The sequence below is a fragment of the Planococcus citri genome, chromosome 1 (genome assembly GCF_950023065.1).
Source record: "Planococcus citri chromosome 1, ihPlaCitr1.1, whole genome shotgun sequence".
Taxonomy (NCBI): Eukaryota; Metazoa; Arthropoda; class Insecta; order Hemiptera; family Pseudococcidae; genus Planococcus; species Planococcus citri.
Window position 1 is genome coordinate 30,236,521 of NC_088677.1, and position 27,717 is coordinate 30,264,237.

The window sequence follows — 27,717 nt, forward strand, 5'->3', positions numbered from 1 at the left end:
AAAAATGATGCTTACTTTTTCGCAATCTTTGTTGAAAATTGGAGATATTTTTATATCATTGACCTTTTCAGGCAAAAAAGCGGGATTTTTCGGTAATTTTAAGGGAGGGGAATGGATGCCTCTGTCTTTCCAAGAATCGCAGTCGTGTTCGAATCTGAGGCAGACACCTTGAGTAGCTTCCTTATTAGATAAATTGCAATCTATACTAAAATGTAGGTATCATAATTTAATTTAATGTGAACGATTACCTTACATTTCAACCACGAAGAAACTTCGGAAATTTGGAGCACTAAGAGCCACAGTCACATTCACAACACAAAATTGTCCACACTTTCTCGTAATTACATGTAAATTAAATTTAAAATATAAAAACAAGTCACATATTCACTGTTCTATCACTCATATCACCCAAAAATTCATTAAAATTTGACTTAAACCTTCAAATTCACAGTTTTTTTCAACTTAGAATACGTACACGTCTGTTATCAGCCATCTTGTGATAACAAATGCATGTTAAATTGTTAAACTGTGAAAATAAATTAAACTTTTAACGGTTTTTAGCAAAGACCAATGAAATTTGATTTTTTAGTTAACGGTTTTTAGCAGGGACCAATCAAATTTGATTTTTCAGTGAGTGCATTACACCAGCATTCGGCAAGCCTTACGCATACCTCAAGTTACAGTATCTGTAAGCGTTCATCTACTTGCTGCAGTGTGGTATGCTGAAAGCTTGCGTTTTCTACTGAAAAATTGGATACTATTCCGCATTACAAAAAATGCATACGCTTTGCTAGCATAAATGCAGCCCCCATCTGCATGCGTTTCAGTTTTGTAAAAACCGTATGCCTTTTGCAAGCATAAATGCATACTATAACAGTTGGCATATTGTATGCTTTTTGAAACAAACTGAAACGCATGCTTTCGGCTAGCGAGTTTTAGGTACTGATTAGCACTTGCGTTTTGTAAGCCAATTTAGAATGCGGATATGCTATGCGTTTCAGTAGTTACTGATCAGCACCAAATAAAACGCAAGCTTTCTGCTAGCAAAATGGTTTGTTTGAAAAGGCTGGCGGCAACTTCACAAATTTTGGGTAGTGAAACGCAAGCTATCTGTATACCTAGTGTGGTTTACCGATTCAAAAAACGCAACGGGCATGCGGAAACGCATCTCATTTTGTCAATAGGGTAACTAGTTAACTACATACATAGGTATGTTTAGTATGGCAATTGGCAAATATGGTTCAATTTTTTATTTTATTGATAATGATAATTATTATATGTGTACCATATCCAAGGAAATACTTACTACAATATGTATAAATGATTGCATCATTGTATGTATTATTGAAAATAATAAAATAAAAGGCTTGAAAGTAAAGTTCAAGTTTTTGATAATATTTTTATAACTCCCAAGTACCTAATAAATATATACCTAAATAGTAAATACCTATTATTAAGTATGTATTATTCATTTGTCATCTTCTTTATACTTACACAAATACACATATTGTTCTTTAGAATAACAATTTTTTGTTGAATATATCTGTTTTGCATCAAAGCCATTCCTCAGCTTTAAAGTACCTCGATTTTGATTTTTGCAAAACACCCACCGATGTAAACTGTAGTCTGTAAAGCAATGCGTACGAAGACGAATCCTATATTTCAATTGCACACCATCCACCTACGAGCTGACAATATAAGGCCAGTGCTGACAAAATTCAGAACTTAAAAAACTCAAATGCACAGTCAATTTTTTTCGTCGTGGTACTGACAATACTGTGCCAAAAATTACCGCCGATCCAATCATTTAGCTTTATCAAAAAGGAGTGGGGAGGTGCAATCACCGATTGAATTTTGCCGAGAATGAAAATTTAACGAGATAAAAAAAATTATTTGAATAAAAGACTGTGATTTAACATAAAAGTAAAACACAAAATTGCGAATTAAATTTGTACATTGACTACCCATGTAATTGATTCATTATACCCTCACTTTCTCTATTCAGTTCTTTTGTTTCTTTTTCGGTGGACTTCAAACTGAAATGCAAAAGTAAGTTTAGTGATATCAGAATTTTTTCTTTCTATTCGCTGATAATCAATTGAAAACAATCACTAATAAATACCAATTTTTCTCAGAATCCCTCTCACCAGAACAAAGTCGACTACGAAGGTAATTAGTTCAAATTTTTCCAATTTAATTCCAGTATATGACATTTTCTATAACTGATAATCTGTATCACATCTTTAGCGTGAAAAAACCACTAGCGAAAAAGAAAATTATGCGTTGAAGAAAGAAGATATGGCATCTCACCGCAGTAAAGCAGTCAAAGGTAATTTAAAATTATAATTCCTGCATCTTGCTCTACGAATAGATACAAGTATTATTTCTTGTTCACCAGGCACAAAAAAAGATAAATTTCAAGTTCCTGTTGCTGTATTTGATGAGCAAGAAAATCCAAATCAGAAATCTATGTATCCTAAACATTTGGTAAGAATATTCACACATGTAATATTCCATTTTGAGAAAATTAGTCATTTACATTGGACTGGATTTGTTCAGGTATATATTGATGGCAAAGATATTCAGCTGGAGGAAATCAGAGCTATGAATTATTGGAATAAAATAAAAGCTGGGGGTAAGAAATAGAATCAATTACGCAATTATGGAAGAATTGAGTGAAATTGATTCGTTCTAATTTTGAAAATTATTAGGTATTGCATTTGAAAAAGGTATACAATGTACGCATCAGCTCCCTCCAGAGACCAAGAAAATATTTCGGGATGTCTCCACTCAAACCGAAGCTGAAATTCTGCCAACAGAAATCCAAAAAGTTCAACTAATAGAGAATTACACTCAAACAGAATCGAATAACGTGTCGGTGAAAGAAACCAGCGCTCAGACCAGTTTTTATTCCACGCATAAATCCTCGCAAACTGATTCGCCTAATCTAGTCTCGAAAAATAATTTGGCCGAAAAACAGATTCCGAAAACAATTCAATCGACCAATGAAATAAGTATTCAAACCACTACACCGGTAATTATTGGCTCCTTTTCACTCATCGTATGGATATTTCTTTATAGTAAACAATTACATACAAGATGGGTCTTTTTTCGCAGATATCCTCTCCAATCGCTGCAAAGAAAAATATACCAAGCATAGGCTCGAAAACACTCGAAGCGGCGTGTGCTGATATTGTAATAACGCCGCCAACGACGGTTCCACCTGTTGATAAAAGATATGGTAATGAGAATTTTCAAGCCGAGTTATGTGAATATTATAATCTGTTTTATTACATTCGAGTGATATTATTGCAGAAACCATTGTGATTGATAAATGTGAAGAAAAACGAGATCTCGTCGATTTTAAGTCATTTATTCGTGGAAGTGGTGGTATGTTACCCAACATGGAACATTTGGACGACGAAAATGTAAAACGATCAACTATTCAAAATATTCGAGACTCTAATTACTTGTACATTATTTTTCAAGAATCTGTATTTTAATTTATTCCAGGATACCATTGTGGATACTCGAGCATTCAAAGTCTTGCCTTCCTCTACACCTTTCCACACGAATAAAAAAATAAATATACCTGAAGATGAAAATACGTAAGTATTGATTTCATTTTCGATCAAAATATTTTTGTATATTATCCTTTATTAATTCTCTGAATCAATCCCAGGATGATAGCTTACGAACCTGTCGATAAAAACGAATCAGTTCATCTTACGAAATCTCACGTCAATTTAAGCATGATCGTAGAATTATCGAAAGAAATCTACAGTCAATCAACGACCGCGAGTAAAATCGAAGGAATCAATTCGAAAACTTTCACGATACCAAATCATCGAGTTATCGATCAAAACGACGATACAGATTCGGATAATTTCAATTTACGTTCAATTAGTAATCCTTTCGACGACAATGTGATTCAACACTTGTTATTGAGTGTTTCGTTTCCTACTGACAACCACTTAACAGGGTATTCTCATTTTGACTCAGATGTGCCCATCTTACGGTCGAGAAGTACCATTAAATTGGGTAAATATTCGAATAATATTCACTTTTCTTTAGACCGACATCGTCTTGACTCAATTTATGTATTTTAGGACCTGATAAATTCACTGTTTCGGGAGAAATAGGCGAAGGAGCCTATGCTAGAATTCTAAAAATTCAACCCGACTATAATGCACACAAATCGATGGCTTTGAAGCATCAAGAACCTCCTTGTCTTTGGGAATGGTACATTAATAAAGAAATATTCAATCGATTAATCGATAAAGATAAAGTAAATAATTCATCTCACACAACATGTAGTTGAATTTATCTATAAACCGCCTGTACTATAATTATAATTATTTTTCAGCTACAATACTTCATCGAGTACTCGAAAATTTATGTTTTTAAAAATGCCAGTTTGATATTATCGGATTGGGCTCCGTATGGCAATATTTTAAATTTATTGAACGTTCTTAAAAATGCCAAGAATCTCGTTTTAAAAGATCGCTGTCCGATGAGCGTTTGTGTTCATTTGAGTATCCAAATGATCTCGTCTATTCAATATCTGCATTCGTGTGAAATAATTCACGGTGACGTTAAACCGGATAATTTCGTTTTAGTGCCTTGGTAGGTGCAATTTTATCATTTTTTACGAATTTCTCGATGAATATAATAAAATATTATTTATTTTCAGCTCATCGAATACTTCTTTGCGAGTGAAATTGATAGATTTCGGTAGATCAATCGATATGAAACTGTTCCCTCCTGGAAAGACTTTCAATTACGTCGTCAGTACGGAGAATTTCACTTGTAATGAAATGAAAGAACAAAAACCGTGGACGTATCAGGTATGTGGGCTCAAAATTGTATATTTGTATATTTTGGGCACTTTTTAATTAATTATAATATAATTGATTTTCAGACTGACCTCTTCGGATTAGCTGGAACTATGTATATATTATTAGTAGGAAAATACATGGTGACGCAGAAACGAGACGGAGCCTGGGTTTTTGATAAAGCATTACCTAGGTCAGTATAATTTCATTAATTCATCAATTTCTAGCCACCTTAGAAAAATTCAACCCTTCAAGAACCCTTTTTCTTTCTCAATTATAATAATTACATTTTTCATTTTTATATAAAATTCGTTTCAATTTCACAGGTATTACCATCCGGACATTTGGATGCCGATTTTCCACAATTTATTAAACATTCCCTCATGCAACGTGCTGCCAAATTTATCTGACTTTAGGAAAATACTCGACGAATTTTTCTCGAATAAAATCGGTAAATTTACTTTATCCCGAGAAATGAATAACGTATTATCCGTATTGAACAAAAAATAATTCTAAAAAGTTTTCATTCAACTTAAATCGCATTTTCTTTTTTATAATGAAAATTTTGTGCATTTTTTTATTTAGTCATTTGTGTGTAACTGTTTTATACGAATGTGTGTTAATTTCTTGTGTATTCGAGTGATTTTAATGATCGTAACATAGAAATATGTTTGTAAGATTTAATTACTAAACTATTTATACTTGTTGTATAAAATTTGAATTAAAATATTCTTTTTAATAGTTCTATTTTTATTTTACAAACGCGAGACCTTCGATTTTAACAAAAGTACAAGGTGAATTCAATCAAGGAGGAAAAAAACTTTGCAATCGTAATCTATTTCAAGCGCCGAAACTTGAGAAATAACGAGTCAATTTTCTTAAACGTCGCTTTGAAATGATTTCGAACACTGGACGAGAATATTTTCGCATTATACATTCTCAAAGACTTCTAGAACTCTTTTCAAAAAAATAAAACACAAAATGAATGAAAAAAACATCTATTACCGAATACTATCATACCGCATACAGGAACATTTATTCGTTACAAAATAAGACAAAAAAAAGTAAACAAAACTCGAAAGAAACAATACACCGATAATAATAAAATTACTAACAGATCTACACCCCTTTTGAGAAAATGTGAACTAGTCACTTCAAACCCTTCGCCCTGGCCACCCCCTCGTAAAAAAAAATTGAAAAATAAAAAAACTACTAGAAAAACCTCTTCACCATTTTCTTAATGCCGTTAACTTTCTTCTCTTTAACCGGTGTTGAAGGTAGAGACGAATCTTGATCACTAGATACATCGTAAACAGGCGATAAACTCGGTGCCCCGTTTAGCTGTCCTGACAGTCTTTTATTTCTCACTGAAGTAGCCGTTTTGAAAAACGGCGGCGGGTATTTGTTTTCGTCTTGTCTGTAGCTCTCGGTCGTTGGTTTCTTCCCATCAACGTGCATAGTTCGGCTGTAATCGATTCTACCCCAAGAATGTTCGTCTATTTCGGAAGCAGAAGCGCTTCTAGATAGAGGAGCGGTGCTAAATTTATTCAGCAGTGGTTTCCTATTCATCAAATTATCACCGGTTTCTAAATTAATAGCGTTAGCGTTCGATTTTAATAAAAGCTCTTTTCGTTTTCTTCTTTTGCGACGGTTTTCCGATCTCGAACTGCGGTTTGTTTCGTAGATTAGTAAATCTTGGTGCGTTGCGCCTTTAAACGACAGAAATGATAAATTATTTGAAAATGTACGAATATTTTAAGTTTCGTAACGTTGAAAAAATAATTATAACGTACCGTCTATTTTCAAAGCTTCTTCGCTAGGACGTCTTTTCTGCGGTTTGGTCGTTTTATTGATATTTAAATCGTCCAAAGATTGTCTTCGTTTAACAGACGTACCGGCCGAAGATATATCATCCTGAGATGGTCTATTACGATGCCACTCCAAACTAAACTTACGTTTGGAAATTTCAACGTTCGGAATACCACGACAAAGACAAACGATCGCGATAAATATTACAATTTCGATGAAAATAATCAAACTATGTTCGCCAACCATAATGAACTGTAATTTGAAGGGAAAAAAATATTATACAGATGTTTTTTTGTCAAATATTTCGACTAGTAAAGTATACGAACCTTATAACTCCAACTATCTCTTTCGGCGATCAAAGCATCAACGGCGACTGTCAACTCGGCAACGTGTTGAGATAAAGTATTAATTTCTTGAGATCTACGAGCCTCTCTTTCGAGATTTTTCTGACGATCTTCGGCGGCTTCTTCGATCTGTTTTTTATATCGTTTACTCAACTCTTCCAAATACTGTCCGCTCAAAGACATATTACGTTCGAGAGCCTAAAAAAAGACGTAAATTTAATCAAAACGTCGCATAATAGGTATGCAGTCTGATCAAATTTTAATTCAACTTACTTTAATACGATTAGCTAATCTAACAAATACTGATTCTTTCTGTAAAGGAGGTTTAGGTGTGGACGTTTGCGTAGAAGTTGAAGAACTTTGCTGACTGGCTTCAGATTTTTCCAATTCCGATATCAACGAATCTAATGAATTCGAATCTTCGACGATTTCTACACTGCTGTGATCGACTTCTTTGATAGGTTCGTTGTCTAATTGAGAAGAAAAAAGATGAGTTAGATTACGATCGAGATATTTGCTCGAGATTTCTTCAGGGTTAGCTGAATTTTCATGTAAGAAAAAAGCTCCATGAAAATAAATTTAAATTACATAATTAATTTCAATCATTCTGGATTTTTTAAGCATTTTTCGATGATTTGATTGAGGGACGATGGTGAAAGGAGGGATTTTCAATCCAAGATTGAGACAAGCCTTGATTTCTGGTGAGAAAGGAGGAGACAGAAAAGTTGACGTTGGAAACAAAATATCTAAGCAAATTAATGAAAAATGGAAGTATCCCAACTCAAATTTCGTTTTCTTCCTAAAAAAAAAAATCCAAATTGCATTTTTTCCGACATGACAAATAGTTTTTTTTTGATTTTCAACACGAAAAGTGATCTATCTTTTCGAATGTTGATTCGGAGATCTATTTTCCAAAAATTTTGATCAACTGATTTTTTTATTAAATCAGCTCAACATTTGGAGTATTCATTCGAATTTTGGATATTTTCATCAAGAAAACTTTCGGAATAATCGAGTGACAGAAGCCAAATCAGTGGCGATTTTCAGGGGGAAGTTAGGGAAGTCAGACTTCCCCTAAAATTTCTCCAAAATTCTGTTTTTTATCTCAATTTTACCATTTAAAAAAAAATAAAAAACGCTCAAATTATCTGTAATTCTAAGTGTTTTTCCCCAAAAAATTTTTATTTGAAAATACATACGAACGTTCTAAGCCTCACAAATAAATGAAAGAAACTCCCATGGTCAAGCGCGTGAGTTAGAATTTTACCACGACAGCGCCGTGGCAAAAACGTAAGTGACGCGCTAGACCAGATGAATTATTTCATGTTTGGAAGTCAGACCAGTTCTGACTGCCCTTACAACCAACGTTGTCATGGTAACATGCGTAAGAACGCGCATTTACATGCTTGGTGTGTGTGTAGTAGTACACGTAATATACCTTCTAGGGAAGTCAGGGTCCTGGTGACTTCCAGTGGATTCTCTTTTCTATTTTCTCAGATTATTTTTGCATTAACGCGATGTAAAGGAAGGCAATTTGATGAGTTATGATACGATATCGTTACCTACGGATACCTATATTATGCCCATTGTGGGCTGATTTTTTTCAACTGTAAAAAATCATGAAAAATGCTCATTTTGTTCAAAATAGCTGACTTCCCTACATTTTCTCCTCCAGAATCGCCACTGAGCCAAATATAAAATTATATCCCACAATATCCAATCTTTGACTTCTAACCCAGACTTGGCAAGGAAATAAAAGAGCTCGTCGTTCTAGATCTATTCAAATAAACTTCTGAAGCTATCAAAAATTAATCCCCATTCAAAATTTCAATATTCGAAAAATTCAGCTAAAAAGAACAATACGAACGTGAGTCCAAGACAAATTACCTTCACTTTCCGGCGTTTTACTCTCAATTTCAGCAGGTATTTCCGGTATAACGGCTATGTTAGGTATCACCGTAGCCATAGCAGGATCTTTCAAAATAAACGGAATTTCCGAATCACTGGCCAATGTTTTCGTCGGCTTTATCTGCGAAGAAAGCTTCTGTTCGTCATACGAGTCATCCGTCAAAGTAGTATATTCGACGATTTTGAAAGTTGAAGAAGACGAAGACGGCGATGCAACTTCACTGACAGGAATCTCACTCTGATAAACGGAATCTAATAACGGAGATTTATCACATTTCTTCTGCGTTTGATTGGGTAACAGAAGTTCGCCATTTGTCATATTCAGTTTAGCTTTATTCTCAGATATAGCGATCAGATTGCAAAAAGCAGCCAACATCTCTTTCGGTAGAAGACGCAAGGCGTAGAAATCGTTGGATCTGGTGAAATTCAGGAAATTCGCTTTCACGTAAATTGGAGCTATTCCGAATGAGAAACAGACGTGGTATTTTAGCAAAGGTTTCCAAATCACGTTAATTTGTAGCATTTCGTGGAGCTCTTTTAAATAGCAACTTAATTTCGAATAAACCCTGTAAAATATATTCCATTAGATTATCTCGAAAATAATTATTCTTGATAGAGGAGGAACTGAGGGAGATGCTTACTTATTAAAGAATTCTTCCGAACATTGTTTACAGAGCACTGAATATCTGGGAGTGAAACAATCCCTCGTCGTAGTGAAATTTGTACGATTTTGACTAATTACGGTCTCGTTACTGAGAGCACTTCCAGTTTGAGAAGGTGTGATGACCAAAGCTTCGGCTGCTTTTTTCACGATATTCATTACAGCGTCTCTGGCACTACCGAATAAATTATTAGACGATTCTTTCTTCTTGTTTTTTTGATCTTGATCCGATATTATCGGCTCGGTTACGTCGTCGTCGTTTTCGATACCGTCGTTCTCTAGCTCTTCGTCTACAGTTTCCAAAACCTAAAAACATTATTCGTTCAATTTAGAGTTTTATTCAAATTGAACAAAATTCGAGTGATATTTAATCACTAACTTCGAATTCGCTGGTCCCATAAACTTTAAATATGGAAAGCGGGCAGAAATGTTCTTTTCCATAATGCGAATGAAATTCAACTTTGATATACTTGGTGAAATGATGCGGCTGTAGATTAAAACTCTGTACTGATTTTACATCTGTGGCAAGAAACCGGCCTACTGTCGTCCACTCACGAGATGGAAACCTGTCCGATACCAAAACCGAGAAATCTTTCGGCGATGATGAAAATAATTCAAAATTGGCTAATTCGACCTAAAAAAAAAAGAGGGAGTCAGATGAATTTCTTTTCATAATGATTAATATTTCGAGAAAAAAGCATAAAAATAAGAGATTAACCTTCTTCAATTGAATAGCCTCACAGAGTTCAACGACAAACCAAATTTTACTATTGCACGGACTAAGTAGATATTCATCTCTGTTGGTTGATAAAAGAGATCCGGCTGATTTGGCTTCCGGATTTGTGGCGATTAATTTAGCTCCACAGTCCAACGACGCGTAGTTTTTATTACGTACTTTGGGACGTTTACCATTGGTTGAAATGTTTGTGTTGTTATCGTCACCTAAAACGAAAAAAAATCAATAATTCGTTCAATAATCTTAAGACCTCAGAGAAATGAGATCGCCATGAAGAAATATTTCCAAAAATGTCATCACTCATTACCTCTTTCTTTCTCTTCCTCGGCAAGATGCTTCTCAGTCCATTCTCTAAACGATGGTATATCCTCTCGATCAGCAATGGTACCCGAATCATTGACCGGTTTGAAGGTATCCGGTGACAGAGGTATATTAACCGTTTGATCTGTTGTGACGTTGCTCTTCTCCGGTTTAATATCACTTTCGACCGTATCTTTATCGTGGAATGTATGAATTTCAGTTTCGTTGAGATCTGTTATTACATCGTGTTTCCATTCATCACTGGCAGACGCATTTTTACTGCTGGCGAATTTCTTAGTATCGAATTGACTAGACGAAGAACTAGATTGGGTGCGAAATGTAGGCACGACTGGAACGGCTGTATCTTCATCCATTACAGTGGCGAAAATTTCTACATCTTGTTTCTTAAACGATCTAAACGACAAACCAAAAAAAAAAAAAAATCAACACAAGTTTATCAAGTGTAATGAAACAAGCGATGAAAAAGAAATATAAAACCGACCTGACATGAGACGTAGTCATAAAAGCGATCGTTAATAAACATAACATTTGCAAAATTACCGCAATTATGTTGAAAATATAACACATACGTTGGCTTGAAAAAAAATTACTAAAAATCTGCTCGAAATTTCACTAAAATTTTATCTGCTAACCGCTTCGACATCGTATATGAAATATTATAACTCGATGACATTCGCGCGACAAAATCATTGCTGTACGTATCGCAAATTAGATAAACCGAAAAATACCCGCGACATGACTACTTTCCGTCTAATAACGTCGATCAATCAAGCGGAAATGCGTATTCAGGCAACGTCGAACAGGTTGTACACGGTTAGTTACACACTGTAGAACACGTGTACAGCTACAGTAGCTACACCGTGTTCTAATGTAATTGAATAATGAATCCGAACAGATTTTCTTACGCAATAAAACACAAAAATACATTATCAATTGATCGTTGCCGCCGACGCCGCCATCGCCACCTTCAATCGATTGAGGTGAAATATTTTCACTTGTATTTTTTTTTTTTTTTATTCAACTTTTACTTTGACGAAACGATATGAAAAATGTTGAAAATAATCTCATCTTGAAAATTAACAAAAGAAAAGCGACCAGATTACTTCGAAGATAAATTTATAAACTTCAAAATGAAAATTTTCATCGTTCAGTACTTCAGTACGTGAAATTTATGACGAGATTACGGTTCTGTGGTGTTATCGGTAAACGAATTTGACAATTTCACGTTGTTAAGCCATTATCATTGTAATTTTTTTACAATAAACGTTTCACAACGATAAGCTTTATTTGGGTAAGCTTTAGAGAGATTATGTTATTTTTTTCAAAATTCAACTGCAACTGACAGTTGACGAGTATGTTACATTGACGTATCAACGTACCTACGTCACAATAAAATATTTTTTCAAATCAAATAAAACCACAGACGGGTAAAAGAACACGTAATAGTAACGGTTTTCGAATCATATTTTTATGAAAACAGTCGTTCATCGATGAGAAATAATTCGTGATGAAATTTTCTCGAAATTAGAGTGAACGATCGCTGTTCGTTGAAAATGAATTTCAACTAAACGAGTAATGGATTCATTTCATAAACGAATGAATTCCTAAAAACGTTCGGATTTTTGTTTAAAAACCTAATTAACAATCGTTTTTAATTATACGCTGAATTATAATTGAGCTGGAGGGTCGAAAGTTATTAAAAACCTTGACGTAGTTTTTATTAACTTAATAAGCGTCCGTTTCCAACGGTCAGAAATAGAAATATGTAGTAATGTGCGAGCTTAATACATTCGTTGAAATTACACTTAGTTTAGGTATACTAACATGGATTCTTCGGTATTCGAGAACATCAACTTCAATTCATCGTTCACCTCTTTCGCTTTTTTATTTCCTTTGGAAATATAGTCCCCGAGAATCGACTGTAGTCTGTTGATGTTATTACTTTTCTGCAAAAATGAACAAATCAGCACGATTAAAAAGCTAATTGTGAAAGTTGAACATGAAAAATAATGTATTGAGTATTGCATCATGTTACGACTACGGCCTCTCACAGTACGACACGTAGTTTCTTCAAACATCTACCATGTACTACGATAATATTACGAATTGGTACAAAAGCTTTATATTCAGAAAAGCTCGAACTTATTCGTGACATATAAAATGGCTAAATTACGAATATCAAAGGTATAAGATGAAATTAAAAATTCTAATTAGCCTTGCCTTGGAATCATCATAGAAGTATTGATTATCGTCATCGTACGTGGTGTTTAGTGAAATGCTTTCTGTACTAAAGCATGTTTTGCCATCGGGTGTTCCCTTTGTTGCTTCAATAACATTGTTACGTATTGTAAAACTAAAAAATAAAAAAACAAAAGAATAAGTGTGCGTGTACGTTGAACTTGAAAATGAACGAGTTACAGCAAAATTACTCCAAGCGTAATGAACTAATTATGAACATTATGATATTGTATAGTTCTATATTAATGAGATGAAAGGTGAAAATCTCATAAAAATTTAATTTGAGGAAAAATAACGGGAAATTTATAGAGGTGATGAGTGGTGAAGAAAGCTCGAGTGTTTCATTAAGTTTTAGGATGAAAATACTTACAGCGTGACTAGAATAAATGTTGAACAATAAATTAGAACCTTAAATTTAATAAACATAACGCATTTTAGTATTTTTTAAATTTACATCATGAAAAAATTACTTCATCATTGTGAATTTCAAAAATTTCGTTTTGTTCTTATCAATTTTTTTTCAAAAATGATTTTCTTTTGTTTTTTGACTTTTGGCATTAGAATCGCGATCGTTGGTGCCTTATCAGAGTCATGACGTCACATATTGTTTACATAAATTTTTTTCATTTTTTATTTTCAACAATGCCATTTTTTGAAAACAACGTTAGCCTGTCAAGGGAATCATTACCTTTGAGTGTTTTTTCCATTTCGCTTGAATCCTGAGATGATCATTTTACTTTGAGACTTGAGTCGTTTTCAAATTGTTTTCAATATACAGTAAAATACAACACAAAAAATAAAAATTGATGAAATATAAAAATCAACTACTTAACTAAATTAAATTTTGACTTTTGTTAAATTTTGCTATTTTTCTCAATTTTGCTATTTTTGCTCAATTTTATTGCAAATGCAATCTATAAGTACGTTTTGTTTTTTTTACACGGTCGATTCTCAAAAATCTGGGTTTTGGACGTTTTTTTAATCTCTTTTTTAAACACTTTTTAGATCCCCACCACAAACTTTCAAAACATCAGAAGTATTCTCTCTTCAAGTAAAATCCAAAATCCATTTTCAAAAGCTAATTATCCTAAGCCCTAGCAGATTCTCGTGGATTTTAAATCTGCCAGAATCCAGATTCTCGAAAAGCTGCCAAAATCCGCGTAAAAAAGACAAACCTTATTTCTCGTTCTCCAAATATTACAGTAAATTTCTGTTTTGAACCTATAATTTCAAATTTAAACGCCAGTCGCCAATTTTACTGCAATCTTTTTCATTTGATTCACAAGAGCGCCTTTCCAGCTCTCTAAAAGTAAAACCTATTAAAATTATGCACTGGTCGAATTCTGGAACTCAAAATAAGTTGGGCTGAATATCCTCAATTTCAATATAAATTTGAAACTGTCATGCTCATGATGGCCATTGGCCAAAGTGTCTCTAAAGAGAAATTTTCAATTAGGTTTTATTTTTAGATCAATTATTTAATTTTTTTTTAAGTATTTCAAACTCATGCTCAAAGTGCAAATGTCCAAAAACTTAAAAAGGTGAAAAAAATTAATAAATCAGACTCGGGCATCCAGTCAAATAAGCTGAAAACAGCCAATAATTTAGTTTTACTTTTCGGCTTTCCAAATCTGGAAAAAATTGGCAAAAAAATTAGGAATTTTTCAAATTTTTGCCATGTTTTATACAAAATATAGTTTTGATAATTTTGAACTTCGGTTAGCACTTTGAAAACATGCAAAAAATTGAGGAAAATGGCGAAAATATGACCCAAAATGCATTGAAAACGTCTAGAATGATTTTTAATCAAGAAAAATACACATTTTAACATTAGTGTAGGACTGTAGGTACCTACATAACAATCCGCGCAGCACCTTTTTTTATGATGCTTGATGTAATCTTTGCAAAATTCATTCCATTTTGATCATATTTCATTTAAGTATTCGTAATTTTCAACATCATCTGTTTGATATTTCAGGCATTTTTGCATTATTTCGTCCAAATTAGGTAGGTTAGGTACGCATTTTGAAATTTTCTTCAAATCATCAAAGTTGCATATCGCGTACCTATCTGCATACTTGCGCTAAAGATTTGAAAAACATTAGTATTGTTTTCTATGTTTATTTTTTTCATGCGTATAATTTCTTGCATAATAAACAGGAATTTAAACAATATTGATTGAATCATGTTTATTTTTAGAATTTTCTTTTTAAAATTTTTTCATTAATTAAAAACACTTATACTTTTACATTCACGTTTTCATTTTCAAAGAGATAAACCTCAATGGTGCATCCAACCTTCATTAATGGCAAATAAGTATATGCGAAAATAGTTTCTTTCAAATTGTAAACAATTTTTGTTAGACAATTTATTAAATAACTTATTGCGTTGCATTACGAAGTTAACAATGGTACCTTGTAATTATTCCGATCTTTAATTTTAATTATACGTAGGTCTAGGTACCACCATACATATAGCAGGATATTTTTAAAAACAATTTATTTCTTCGATTTTTAAACATTTTCTTCGTGTCTTCATCGCATATCTAGATGTATAAATACCTATAGGTATTGGCTATTGGCTACTGAAAAATTCACGATGGAAAAAAAAGAGTAAAATTATGAAAAATGAGTAAACATTTTTTGAAAATACATTCTCCGCCTTATTTGCATTTTTAAAAATACATTCACCGCCTTATACCTACCTATTCGAAAGAAAAAAGCAATATCGAATGAAAAATTACAGTTATTATACAATCCATCGAGATATACACGAGTATATTTCAGAGCAGAATTTGTTTACCAAAATAATTTAAAACTACAGCTTTATAATGCATCATCAAAAAGCTTGATAAGCATATAAAATTATTGAAAAAGAAGGTAAACAAATAAACGCTGCACGTTTACGATAATATTTATGTAATGGATTTTTTACACGATACAATTTACTCGTTAATTTTTCCTAATTAAGTACCTATCTCTCATTTCAGGTATTCCATCGAGAAGAAAAAACTCCTCGTGTGGGGGTATTTGATTGTAAATTTTTCATTACGTACAAATTCTCAATTGTCTAATTGCAATCAAAAAGTAAAATATTTCAATTTTGTTTTTTAAGAGTTGGGATGTCTCAACACAATCAAAATACATAAGGTACAAAACGCTTGCGTTGTTGGAAAATATTGTATCCATAGAAACATTAGTTAGACGTTTGAAGCATTTTCAAGGCCTCAAAATAATTCCAGTTGTGGACCGGTAACGATATTGTCGTGTAATAAGGCTAAGGACATGTGTATCTAATATTAATAGAGTGCTTTTTTTCTCTTCTTCTTTGACTCTTTATTAACGAAAATAATAAATCTGCGGCGCTTTATTAATTGTTTTAATAACGTTTTTTTCTATTTTAATTATACGTTATGATATGTTGCATCATGATTGAGTCGAAAACGGAGCACGAATTTTTTGATATTACTTTTCTAATAGTGTCGAACTGTTGCTTTGATTAATATACAATAGTCGCGTTGTGATTGCAAATATTACTCACACCTTTACATTACACTTATTATAGTTTTTTAAAGCAATCAGAATGTGTTTTGATTATGAATCGGTTTTCGGAAAATGATTACGGCTGATATTTATTTTTATAAAAAAACAAGGAAGAAATTTTAACATTCAATGCGCCAATGTTTTTTAATTGTTTTTTTTTTAATACGTTTAAGAACCTACATATAGATGCCTTAATTTAGTAATTCATACTATGGGAACTTGTCTCGATACTGGTATGTATAATTATTATAATATTTTATTCATCAACTTTTTTCTTTGGTGCTTACTTATTTCAACTTGATTATTTATTTAGAAATAAGTACCTATTAGTTTGTAATTTAGAGAACAAAAAAAAAACAATAACAAAAAGCAAAACGATTCTACCATTCAAATTGTTTTCATACGGTTATTTTTATTCAATTGAAAAACAACTCTGGGTAATTACTTTCATTTTATTCAAATGCTATCACGTTTAGAACAATCCGTGGATATTCTAAATCTATTTTAAAAGTCGAAAAAACTTCTGAAATTGGTATATTTTAACATTTTTTAAAACTACGATCATCTTTATAATCAATGTTCTTCGTAATTATAGGTTTTCTGGAAGACAATAGTAATTTTATTCGCCTTCGGGAATGTATTCAGTTCGTTGACCATCGCGAGCAACCCTTGCATGATGTTTTTTGGAAGGTTAAATTATCTTGATAGGTGTTGTGGCCGCCTGCAAACCTGGGCTAGGCAACTTATTACCTCGATGTAGATAAAATCACATATGCTGTTTGTATTTTAGGCGTCCGCAAATACAAAAATTATCTTGTTATGAACTGAAACTCGACTGATATGATCTGTCAGCTTGTTAACTGAATATTTGTAAACATAACCTCATTCGAATTCAATTGAAATGAAATGTCAACTTAGCACAATGAATATTGACTCTGAAACGATCAAAATATGGAATTAAACAATAGGAAATGGTCCCAAAAAATTGTTTTCCTGGAATTAGCACGATTCAAGTGTTGGAATTCAAACAATATCGTTGCATTAATTTGATATGACATTTTATACCATCGAATGTTGACAATTTTACCAAGTAAAATTATTCGGTTCGCGTGCTGAGCTGTCCCTTTGTCGCGTGATATTTTTCCAATTATTCATTAATTTTTTTTTTCTGTACTGAAAAACAACGATATTATAGGTATTATAGCATAGTTTTCAATTAAAGTATACCCGCCGTATGAAAAAAAAAAAATAACATGGAATCATGACAAATACGTTTAATTTTCTCAACGTATGAATAATACAGATAGGTACATAGTATGATAGTATACTATACTACCAAAACTATAAGAGCATAAATGTACAAGTTTTGTTAATCCATCGTGGACACGATTGCATAATAATTATTACAAAGAATGGGAATTATTTTTTAATTTTTGTTTTTCAGAGAAAAAAAATGAGCCAGAAGAACTTGAGATTATTGATGGACGTGCGCTTTGGGTTTCTGATGGAGGGAGAAATCAACCATTTCCAGCTACACCTACCGAAGGACAATTTTTTTCACAAAACGAAGGGAGAGTTAAATTCGAAGTACCGAAGATACCCGTTGTTTTTGTTCTTGGTAAGATAACGATGATGAGATTTATTTAATTTTTGGAATTAATTCCTCTGATTAAGATTCCAATCTTCTCGTGTTTTTTTTTTTTTTTTTTTTTCTAAATAAATAAACTCGATCAAAAATTAGATCAAAAGTCAAATCCGTGCACAATATTTCGAATAAAATTAACCTCAAAAAGTTTTACTACCATTGCCCGTAATATCTAACAAAATATCCATTTTCCACACGAGAAACCTTTTTAAAAATGTTCAGCCTATTTCAGTCTTGAAATATAATCGATTGCAGAAAAAAATTTTAAATATTCATACAGGTAAATTTTTTCTAAAAGAATACCTATCTAGTATAAGGTACATATAGACATACACACACGTTGATGAATTGATTTAAAGTTAAATCGATGGCAAAACGTTTAACAATATCAGCCTGACATATCTGTTTCCATAAAAATTCCTAAAAACAAGGTTAGAAATGTTCTCCAAGTGTATAATTTGCTATATTTTCCGTATTAACGAACAACTCGTCGCTCATCGTCTCATTAATTAAACGTAAAAACATATGTTTTTCTCAAGCATACTCGAATATATCAACGGCGAGTAATTTTTGCCAGTCACAAAGGCAGCTTTATACATTTTTTTTTTTTCGGCATAGATAAGATAGTGGAATGATTACATTCAAGGGGTAAAGGTTTATATATTAAGGTAAATGTAAACGAAGTGTTAACAATGGATAATCAATGACCACATAACACTTTTGCACGTCAGTTTGGCTTGAAGTCTTACTAAACATTATTAAAGTAAACTGAACTTTACGGTTTGGCGTCATGTTCTATACAATTTACTCCATTAACATCGCATCATTTTTTTTCTTTCGTATGTGAAAATTTCTTTCAGTTGAATCTTTTTTTTTTTTTTTTTTTTTTTGCCAATGGTTTGGTTTATTAGCTGCATATTATTGGGGAAATTATGGAGGTGGTTTGGTCGATTGCAATGAGGTAAATAATAGAATCGATTGATTTTTTTCGGGTTGGGAGGGGAAACCAATAGGTAGTTGTATTGAAATTTTCAACAAAAAAAATCAATACAATATAATAAGTTGCCAAATTGAAATTTTAAAATAAGGATCATAAAAAGATGATTTGAAGATCAAGTTCAGGAATGGAATGAGAATAAGAATTTAAATAAATACGTCTACGACATACCTATCCAAATAATACGTAATACAATGCAGTCTCGATTTTTTTTTTTTTTTTTTGTTTTTTAAATCAATGGTTTATTTATATGTTTTATTGTTGTTCTCAACAGGGGGTCCTGGAAGTGGTAAAGTAACACACTGTGATAATTTGGCAGAAGAAAAACGTGGTATCATACATATCAATATGACTGATTTGCTACAGCAATACACCATTGGAAGTGGTAATGCTTGTTATTTTTCTATTAGGTACTTAGGTACGGGTAGATACTAATAAGTAATGAAATAAAAATTGAGATTTTGCAAAAATCACGTCGAAGTTGATATCATTTAGAATTACCAACATTTACTTACACACGAGGCTATAATGAGAAAATTCCAAGTACAATAAAAATTTTATGTTCTTAGGTAGGTAGATAAGTGGGTACTTAAAATTATAGATTTTCTACAAATTCATTCTATTCGCTAAACAGGAATGCAAAATTCCTCCATGACAAAAATGGTACAATTCTTGTACTTAATTAGTTCTCTTCTCCTTCTTTTCTACCTTTTGTCGCTTCGTCCTAGGTATATGGAAATTTACACGTTCTTGACTCTCAACAAAAATTTCATGAAATAGTTGAAATAGTTTATACATATATTGTTGTATGTAGTATAATGAATCAAAATTAACTAAAAACAAAAAAAATACCCATCTACTTGATTTTTAGATAAATTTTCTGAAAAAAAAATAAAATATCAAGTTTTTATCTGAGAAATTTTACTAAAACTTTGCTCAAAATGATCGATAAAATAGTACATACATGATCCTACAACAACGGTTCAATGTCTGCATAAAAAGATGGGCATAACTCAAACGAGATTTTGCATCCATTTATTGTTTCAAATCTACGAAAATAAAGAAGTACGAGTACTACCTATCTATCTGTGATTGATATTTTGTACAAATTAAACGAAATTATTGTGAGTACCTATTAGAATCAATTTGAAATGGAGTTTGCAATTAATCCCAGGAATAAACAAGGGGTTCCGTGGAAAAGGGGCCTTAATCATTTTTTTGTTTTTTTTTCACAAATTTTGAATACATAAGTATATACATTTTTTAAAATTAATTTCACCATATTCAGTGATATTGAAGTGTTCTTTCGTGAAAAAAAAAACGAATTGGAAGATATTTCTTTGTAGAAAAGAATTTCAAGTCAAATCTGCAAAAAAAATAATGACTAAGGCCCCTTTTCCATTTAACTCGGGCTCAAATGCTTAAACTGATGAAGTGTCCTCTATTTTACTTGAATTTTAATCCGAAACAAATCACGATTTCCTGAAATTGATTGGAAACATTGATTATAAATTGGGCAAAAGCATCTAAATAGCCAGTAGATACCTACTTACATATATCGCCCCTTGGGAGTAATAAGGTTACATCTCAAAAAGGTGAAATTTTACAGGAGAGCGATGTTATTTTTTTTAAAAACTTGATTCATTATTTTTATCAACTTATAATTAATTGTGAGGAATGAATAGCACCCCATTTTAAATATCTGGTATCGTACCTTCATTTAGCAAAGAACACTTTGAAAAGTAAAATGTTAAAGGGGAAATATTTCAATGCTTGGAAAATATTTTGAGTTATAACCTTTCATTAAAGTTGATGTGGAGGCGAAAGGAAGCGTCCTTAAAAAATTTCATGCCACCACAGTTGTAGAGAATTGAATTTCCAATCGACATAATGTCATTAGTATTTTTCTAGAGTGCTTAGTTTTTGAGTTTTTCTCAAAAAACTAAAATTTCAAAATATGTGCAAATTCATTTTTCTGAAAAGTGATCAATTTCTTAAAAAATTTCCATTAGGTACAAACCAATAAAAAATGCACTTCTTGTGACTATTTCTATCTGACAAACATTCAAAACAATCAAAACTGTTTGTCAACACTTTGTACATATGTACAAATTTTGCCCAAAAAAGGTGGAGTTTTTTGAGATGTGCCCTTATAACTCCAAACAACTTGCAATGTTGTTGGGATTTTGAGTTAGGCCATTTGCGTTTTTTACTAGATCTACATAATGTATCCAACTCAAAGTGTTATTTTTGGTGGAGGGGGGTCATACAAACCCCAAAAATGCAATAATGTCAAAATCAATTTTTTTTTGAGATGTAACCTTATCTCCCAAGGTGTGCGATATGACCAGAAAATTGTCCTACATATTTACTTGATTTAAAAATATATGTTCTTATCAATATTACCATGACTAAGTATAAAATTTTTCCCAAGGAGATGATTATTGCAGTAGGTAAAATTTGTTTTTGACACTATCCAGGTTAAAAGTCTAAAAGTAGTCTTAGAATCCAACTTTTAGAAAATAATTTCCTAAGATAACTTGGCCCATGGTTTTTTTCAAATGAAGGTATCTTGCGTAAGCGTTCATTGCAGTATAGTTTTAATTACATAATTAGGTACCTACCTACTCAACAAAATTCTGATAAAAATAAAAAGAATGGGTCAATATTTCTACCAGGATGAACCCTTTAGTTTCCCCCGCCACATGTGCGAGTACCTTTCACTATCAGTTAGCTTATCACATCATTGTGCTCTGTGCTCCCTGCTCCACACTCTGTGCGACTCCGTGTAGGTGTGTCCTGTGTACCTCTCTCTACACAACGTTGATAGGTATTGGTTAATCACATATGACTCATCATCCCCACTATCTACTTAGAATTAATCGTCACCACTCTTCCCCACTTTTCACTTTTTAATAAAGCCAACTTCGGTGTGAGTGGTAATGCGCTTGAGACTTGAGTTCACTTGTTTTTTAGCAGCCGAAGTGTTCGGATGGCAATGTGGTCTTGTGGTAGATTATAGTTCTGAAAATTTTTAGAAATTAATTGGTGCATAGGAAACATAACCGGTAAGTCAATTGCGAAAAACTCAAATTAAAAATTTTCAGATTTCTATTTAATTTTGTTATTTTTTTTTTTTAATCCAAAATTTATTTTTTCTATTCAATAAAATAAGGAAGAATTTATTCTACTGTTATTTTTTCCAACTTTAGTACCTAGATTTAGTTTTGAAATTTGATTGAATTTTTTTCGAAATTATTTTACATTGATTTTTTTTTCTAATTCGTGGGAACGGTTTTCTATGGTACTAATAATTTTTTGAAAATTTAAAAAAAGACATTTCAGTTTTTAAAATGGAATTTTTATTCAGTTTGGCTTTGAAATTTTTATTTTTATTATTTTGGAATTTGTATTTCTGGTTTATTGGGAAGGTTTAATTTCAGTTTTTTAAACGATTGCCTACTCAAATTTCAAAAATAGATAATTTACTTTTATTAACTTCGAGTAGGTATAGTGAGAGTTTGAAAACAATTATTCTAATAATCAAAATTAAAATTTTTTTTCCCATGATATGTTTTCTTGAAATTTAAGTAAACATTTTCTATAGGTAGGTACCTATAGTTTTGAATTTGATAAATTTTTCTTGAGAATTCGAAAAAAATGTTGAATTTCATTTTTTGGGTGTAATAAGTTATGTATTTGGAAATTTAATCTTGTTTTCAAATTAAAAAAAAAAATTGTTTCATATTTCATGGAACATCAACGGGTAGTGTTTCCGCAATGCACCAATTTACCATAGCTGTACCTATTTGTTATTTAATGAAATTCATTTTTGTGCAATAACTTTCAGGAGAGACGAAAGACTTTAATCAATTATCTAGCAAAACTGTGGCCGAGGTCCTGATGCTTGAAATGAAGATGTCACCCGCTGCTAAAACATTTCTAATTTCTGGATATCCGAGAAATATGAGAGACGTTGTCGAATATACCGATAAGGTAGGTAGTTAAAATAGGCAACTAATTTCGATATGAAATGATCCACAAGTAGCAAAGCACAATATACGTAGGTATCTATAATACTTGAATATTATCAATTATTTCTTTGCCTTACAGATCAAGGCAGTCAGCGGTATCATTGTACTATCCTGGACACGAAGCAGTTTAGAAAAACAAATCGAATATGGCGCAAAACTCGGCCACGTTGTGCTCAGTCTAGCTCGAATGGAATTGAATAATTTTTATAAAAATGTTATACCAGTGGCTGATTTCTACGATCAGCGTAAAATGCTCACTTCGGTATGAGATTATAATATTCATGCCTACCTAAGTACCTACAACGTTAGTCTTGGAGAAACTTACCTACCTGTACTAACGTGTATTATCATCTCCAAATATGTAGATAAACGGAGAAAGAAATCCGGCCGAAGTATACAACGACTTCAGAGCAGTCATCTTGAGGATCATCGGTTCGCAAGATGCTGAGAAAACAGCTACTTTGACGACAATCCCGAATGGAACCGTGGTTAATTTACAGCCTGATCCCGTATTATCTACCTCATCTATTACTAATACTGTACCTGCGGTATCTGTGACTGTTCCTGCTTCTGTCACCGGAGGATCATTAACTACCACTACTGCTGTATCAGTTCATAATCCTCCTCCTAGTGGATACCCTGCAGCTGTATATGTGATTGGTTCGTATCTTTAAAATCGTGATTATAAGTAGGTACCTAATTTAAAATGGGTTGGAATAGTTGGAATTGATTATTTTTTTCATTTTTAATCCACATGTAGGTGGCCCTGGTAGTAATAAAGGGCTCTTGATAGGCAAAGTTCTAAGACGATTGCCAGGTTGGAGTCATATAAGTATGGGAGGAGTACTTCGAGCTATGGTTAACAGTAGAGATATACCCATTGAAGAGGCTCAAAGGGTCAGAGATACGATTTCAGCTGGAGAAATGGTCGATAAAGTAATAAAAAAGAGATATTATCATTCAACTATACCTATACAGCTAAGATCTCTGTAGAAATATAAATAGATACCTATGTAGGAAATTAATACAATTATAAAATTTTATATTTTGTTAGAACGTCGTTAATGCAGTTTTAGATAGAGCCATGCTGGCGAACATCAATGCTAATGGAATAATTATCGACGGTTTTCCGAGGGATTTGGACGAATTACATGATTTTGAAGAGAAGGTAATATCATCAACATTTCAAATTTTTTAAATTAATCCATTTCCTCGAATACTTATGGAAATTACCTTTTTTTTTTTTTTTTTAATAGTACCAACAACATCCTTGGATAATTCTACTCGATTGCTCAAAATTACAATTAAGTCGTGGTCGATGGGACGACAGCGTTCCTGCTTTTCGCAAACGTCTGGAAATATTCAGAGAAAGAACGTTGCCAATGCTCAAAGTCTTGGATACTGAACACAGACTGACTATGGTACAGTTGCATTCTTTCGTTATCGTAAACAATACTCTTAATTATTTTAATCCGGCTATAAAACTTCATTTCACGGTATGCTAGGCGTAAAAATCGCGAAAAAAAACACTAAAATGTTTGGTGGCAATAATCCAAAAAGTTGAATTGCAAAAAAATATACCGAGGAGTAATTTTATTATAGTACGATCTGTACTTGTACTTGCTTGAATTTTTGGATATTATTATTTTTCCCCCACCTACTCTCAATACGTAGGTATACTAAAGAATATTCGTATCATTTCATTCGCAAGTACAACTATCAAGTAGATAAAATGAAATTAGGTACTCCAATTAAAAAAAAAAAAACATCTCAAGTTTTTTCTTAAAAAATGCTAAAGAAAATACCTAGTAGAAAAAATTGTTTTTTAAACAATTTATTGAAACTACTTGAAACAATTCCGAATTTTCCAGTAAAAAATTTCAGATAAAAAAACAAAAAAAAATGAAAAATAGTTCAAAAAATTTTTAATTTAAAGGTCTACCGATTTCGTTTCTAAAACCACAAATGTTTGAAATTCAAATTACCTAAGTCTATGAGAAAATTTCAATATAATTATGTAATTTAAGTATATCCTCTTTTACTCTTTTGACAACTAGCCCAGTCAAATAGCAGCAAAAAATATGACCTCTGGAGTGGGGTGGATCAAAGTTGAAAATTACCAAAAGGTCATTTTTTTGGAGGGGCATAATATGACCCCAAATGGGTGAAAATGGTCAAAAATCATATCACTGGTCAGTACCCCCATTGTGATCAACATATCCAAATTTCAGCTCCCTAGAACATCCCCAATCCTTTTAAGGTGGAAAAAACCAAAAATAGGGGCAAAATAAGGGGGGATCGAACTTAAATTTGCCTCAAATGAGGCGGGGATGACCCAGGAAGCTGAAATTTGGATATGTTGATCACAATGGGGGTACTGACCAATGGTATGATTTTTGACCATTTTCACCCATTTGGGGTCATATTATGCCCCTCCAAAAAAATGACCTTTTGGTAATTTTCAACTTTGACCCACCCCACTCCAGAGGTCAACTCTAGCTCTTAAAAGGATCCCATTCCCCAAGGTTGACTCAATTTATTCAATTAGAACAGGTTCCAAGTCCCAAGTCATAAAATGTAAAAACATTAAAATTACGTCACTTGGAGGGGTCGTAGCACAGCCTCCCTTGGGGCTAGGGAGTTGGTTGACAGCTCATTTGATAGGTATTGGAGAAGAGATGAAATTATCACTAAGTTCATTTTACTCAAAAGTTGATATCTCGGAAGTTTTTGACAAAAAACTGATTTTGGGGGGGGGGCTTTGATCCACTGTGGGTGGGGGGGGTTAGCTCGTGGGGTAGGGGCGGGGACTTTTAGTATGTTGTTCAGCACACCAAAAAACCTTTGATCGCAATTATGTTTGGGTCAAATTGCATTTTGACTGGGCTAAACCTTCTAAAATTGGTATTGGTTTTGAACCACTTTGAAGCTTTCAGCGAAATTTTTTATTTTCCAATATTCAAAAAACTTGAGCAATCATAGAAATACATCAAATAAAATTGATCGTTTACGAATTAGCTCTTTTTATGGAATTCATTGTTAGAGAAAATGATGGGTTCAAGCTAATTTAATGATATACTCTGAAAAACTGTGCATAAATTGACCAAAGGGATCAGGAATAGGTGAGCCCAATTCGATTTTACTGGTGCTAAATTTCGTTTTGAGGAATGTTTATGAAATTTTTCAAAAAATTAGTGGTTTTAACAATTCACTGAAATTCCGGAAAAGTTCAGAAAATAACGTACCTACCTATGATTAACAATTTTCAGCTTTCTACGGGGCTTCGATGAAGGGGAGGGGTAAAGAGTGGGGGGGAGAAGTGATTTACACTGGTCTCCGAACTTCTGGAGAGCCTGAAAAATAAAAGACTTGTGTCAAATAATTAACTAAAATTTCCTACAGGAACGTAAGAATCATTGTTTTCTAGAAAGCCTCGTTTTTGAAATATTCTGAAAAAAAATGGAAAGATTGAACTTGAATTAATTTGTGGAACAGTTCAACTTTTACAATTTTTTTCATGGTTAAAATCGATTTTAAAAATAAACAAATTTTGTGATAAAAAATTGAAAAAAGTACCTACTTTTCAATTGTTGGGTGCGCGCGGTCACTTTTTCTCAAAAACCAAGGTTCAAAAATTCAATGGCTCAATTTCCATTCAATAATTTTTGGAAATTTTTGAAACCCATCCTTTGTATGTACTTACCAATGTTTTAATTTTTAAATTATGGGCTCAAATTAGTTTTTTGCTTAAAAAAAAAAAAAAAAAAAAAAAAAAAAACTGAAAAAGAAACACGAATTGACAATGAAATTATTTTTTTTAAAAAACAGATCAATTTTGAGAGAAAAATAAACCAAAAAACCATTCTAATCTAATACTTGGGTATTTTTTCAAATCAACAGGTCGACGGTGATACTGAAACGCCCGAGGTCGAAGAAGCATTCAACATAGCTTTATTCGAGGCGATCCAACACGTTCAAGAAGATTTCGCTCTAGAACACGGACCAGATGCTCGACAACAAATACCCATGAATTTTGAAGCAGCTCTTTTACAAGACTTGGAAGACGAAATTTTGGAAAACATTTCAGGCAGACCACAAGTCAACGGTTATGGCCCTCCGAGAGAACGACGCTCTACCAGTATAATTGCTGGCGGTAAACCTGGTCCAAATAACGTCATGTCAGTCTCCCATGCCAACGGTGGAAATCATTCTCAAGGAAACACGTTACAAACCCATGCTCAAGTAGAAAGTTACCCAAAATAAAATGAAAAAAATATTTTTTTAAAAAAAAGAGTGTGATGATTTTAGATGGATTTAAGGTTACTTTTTTTTATTATTATTATTATTACGATGAATTTTTTAGGCTGTTAAAATATTTTTTTAAGCGTTTTCGTGCGGCGAATGATCGCGTTTTTAAAAGTTTTGTACTAGTTTTGTCGATTCGAATAACTTAATTACGAGTATTATTGTATTGTATGTAAATGGATTTTTTTTTTCTTTGATGACAGTCGAAGTTTGCATTAATTTATTTCGTTATTAAGATTTTTATAAAATAATTTTTCTGCTTATTTAAGAAATAAAGTAGAATTTTAAATTGCATTTTTTTATTTTTTTTATTTTAATATTTAAAAAAAATTCTAGAGAAAT

General features: G+C 32.4%; 3 protein-coding genes across 5 annotated transcripts; 2 read left to right on the plus strand and 1 right to left on the minus strand.

The window, feature by feature from the left end:
• The first annotated feature begins 1,811 nt into the window (after positions 1-1,811).
• Positions 1,812-5,444, plus strand: LOC135831274 (mitotic checkpoint serine/threonine-protein kinase BUB1-like). Its single transcript, XM_065343643.1, has 15 exons — positions 1,812-2,049; positions 2,136-2,169; positions 2,248-2,329; positions 2,399-2,487; positions 2,560-2,635; positions 2,712-3,034; positions 3,118-3,241; positions 3,316-3,428; positions 3,514-3,608; positions 3,683-4,041; positions 4,110-4,288; positions 4,367-4,626; positions 4,694-4,847; positions 4,922-5,028; positions 5,162-5,444. The coding sequence occupies exons 1-15, from the start codon at positions 2,042-2,044 to the stop codon at positions 5,343-5,345; spliced, it is 2,187 nt and encodes a 728-aa protein (XP_065199715.1). The 5' UTR covers positions 1,812-2,041; the 3' UTR covers positions 5,346-5,444.
• A 373-nt stretch (positions 5,445-5,817) lies between these two features.
• On the minus strand, positions 5,818-13,380 carry LOC135831272 (SUN domain-containing ossification factor). 2 transcript variants are annotated; one of them, XM_065343639.1, is made up of 12 exons: positions 13,223-13,380; positions 12,835-12,967; positions 12,439-12,560; positions 10,601-11,007; positions 10,276-10,499; positions 9,937-10,191; positions 9,538-9,863; positions 8,876-9,462; positions 7,262-7,458; positions 6,971-7,186; positions 6,629-6,896; positions 5,818-6,544 (listed from the first exon to the last, which is right to left on the minus strand). In XM_065343639.1, the coding sequence occupies exons 1-12, from the start codon at positions 13,276-13,278 to the stop codon at positions 6,048-6,050; spliced, it is 3,288 nt and encodes a 1,095-aa protein (XP_065199711.1). In that variant the 5' UTR covers positions 13,279-13,380; the 3' UTR covers positions 5,818-6,047. The 2 variants fall into 2 exon arrangements, with proteins under 2 accessions (XP_065199711.1, XP_065199712.1); XM_065343640.1 differs by lacking the exons at positions 12,439-12,560; positions 12,835-12,967; positions 13,223-13,380 and adding an exon at positions 11,096-11,355.
• LOC135831275 (adenylate kinase isoenzyme 5) lies at positions 11,591-27,665 on the plus strand. 2 transcript variants are annotated; one of them, XM_065343645.1, is made up of 10 exons: positions 11,591-11,905; positions 17,839-18,012; positions 19,311-19,421; positions 22,887-23,032; positions 23,150-23,332; positions 23,436-23,730; positions 23,831-24,006; positions 24,125-24,238; positions 24,327-24,491; positions 26,971-27,665. In XM_065343645.1, exons 3-10 carry the CDS (start codon positions 19,385-19,387, stop codon positions 27,331-27,333), a joined length of 1,479 nt encoding a protein of 492 aa, XP_065199717.1. In that variant the 5' UTR covers positions 11,591-11,905; positions 17,839-18,012; positions 19,311-19,384; the 3' UTR covers positions 27,334-27,665. The 2 variants fall into 2 exon arrangements, with proteins under 2 accessions (XP_065199717.1, XP_065199716.1); XM_065343644.1 differs by lacking the exon at positions 11,591-11,905 and adding an exon at positions 16,067-16,627.
• Positions 27,666-27,717: the final 52 nt, after the last annotated feature.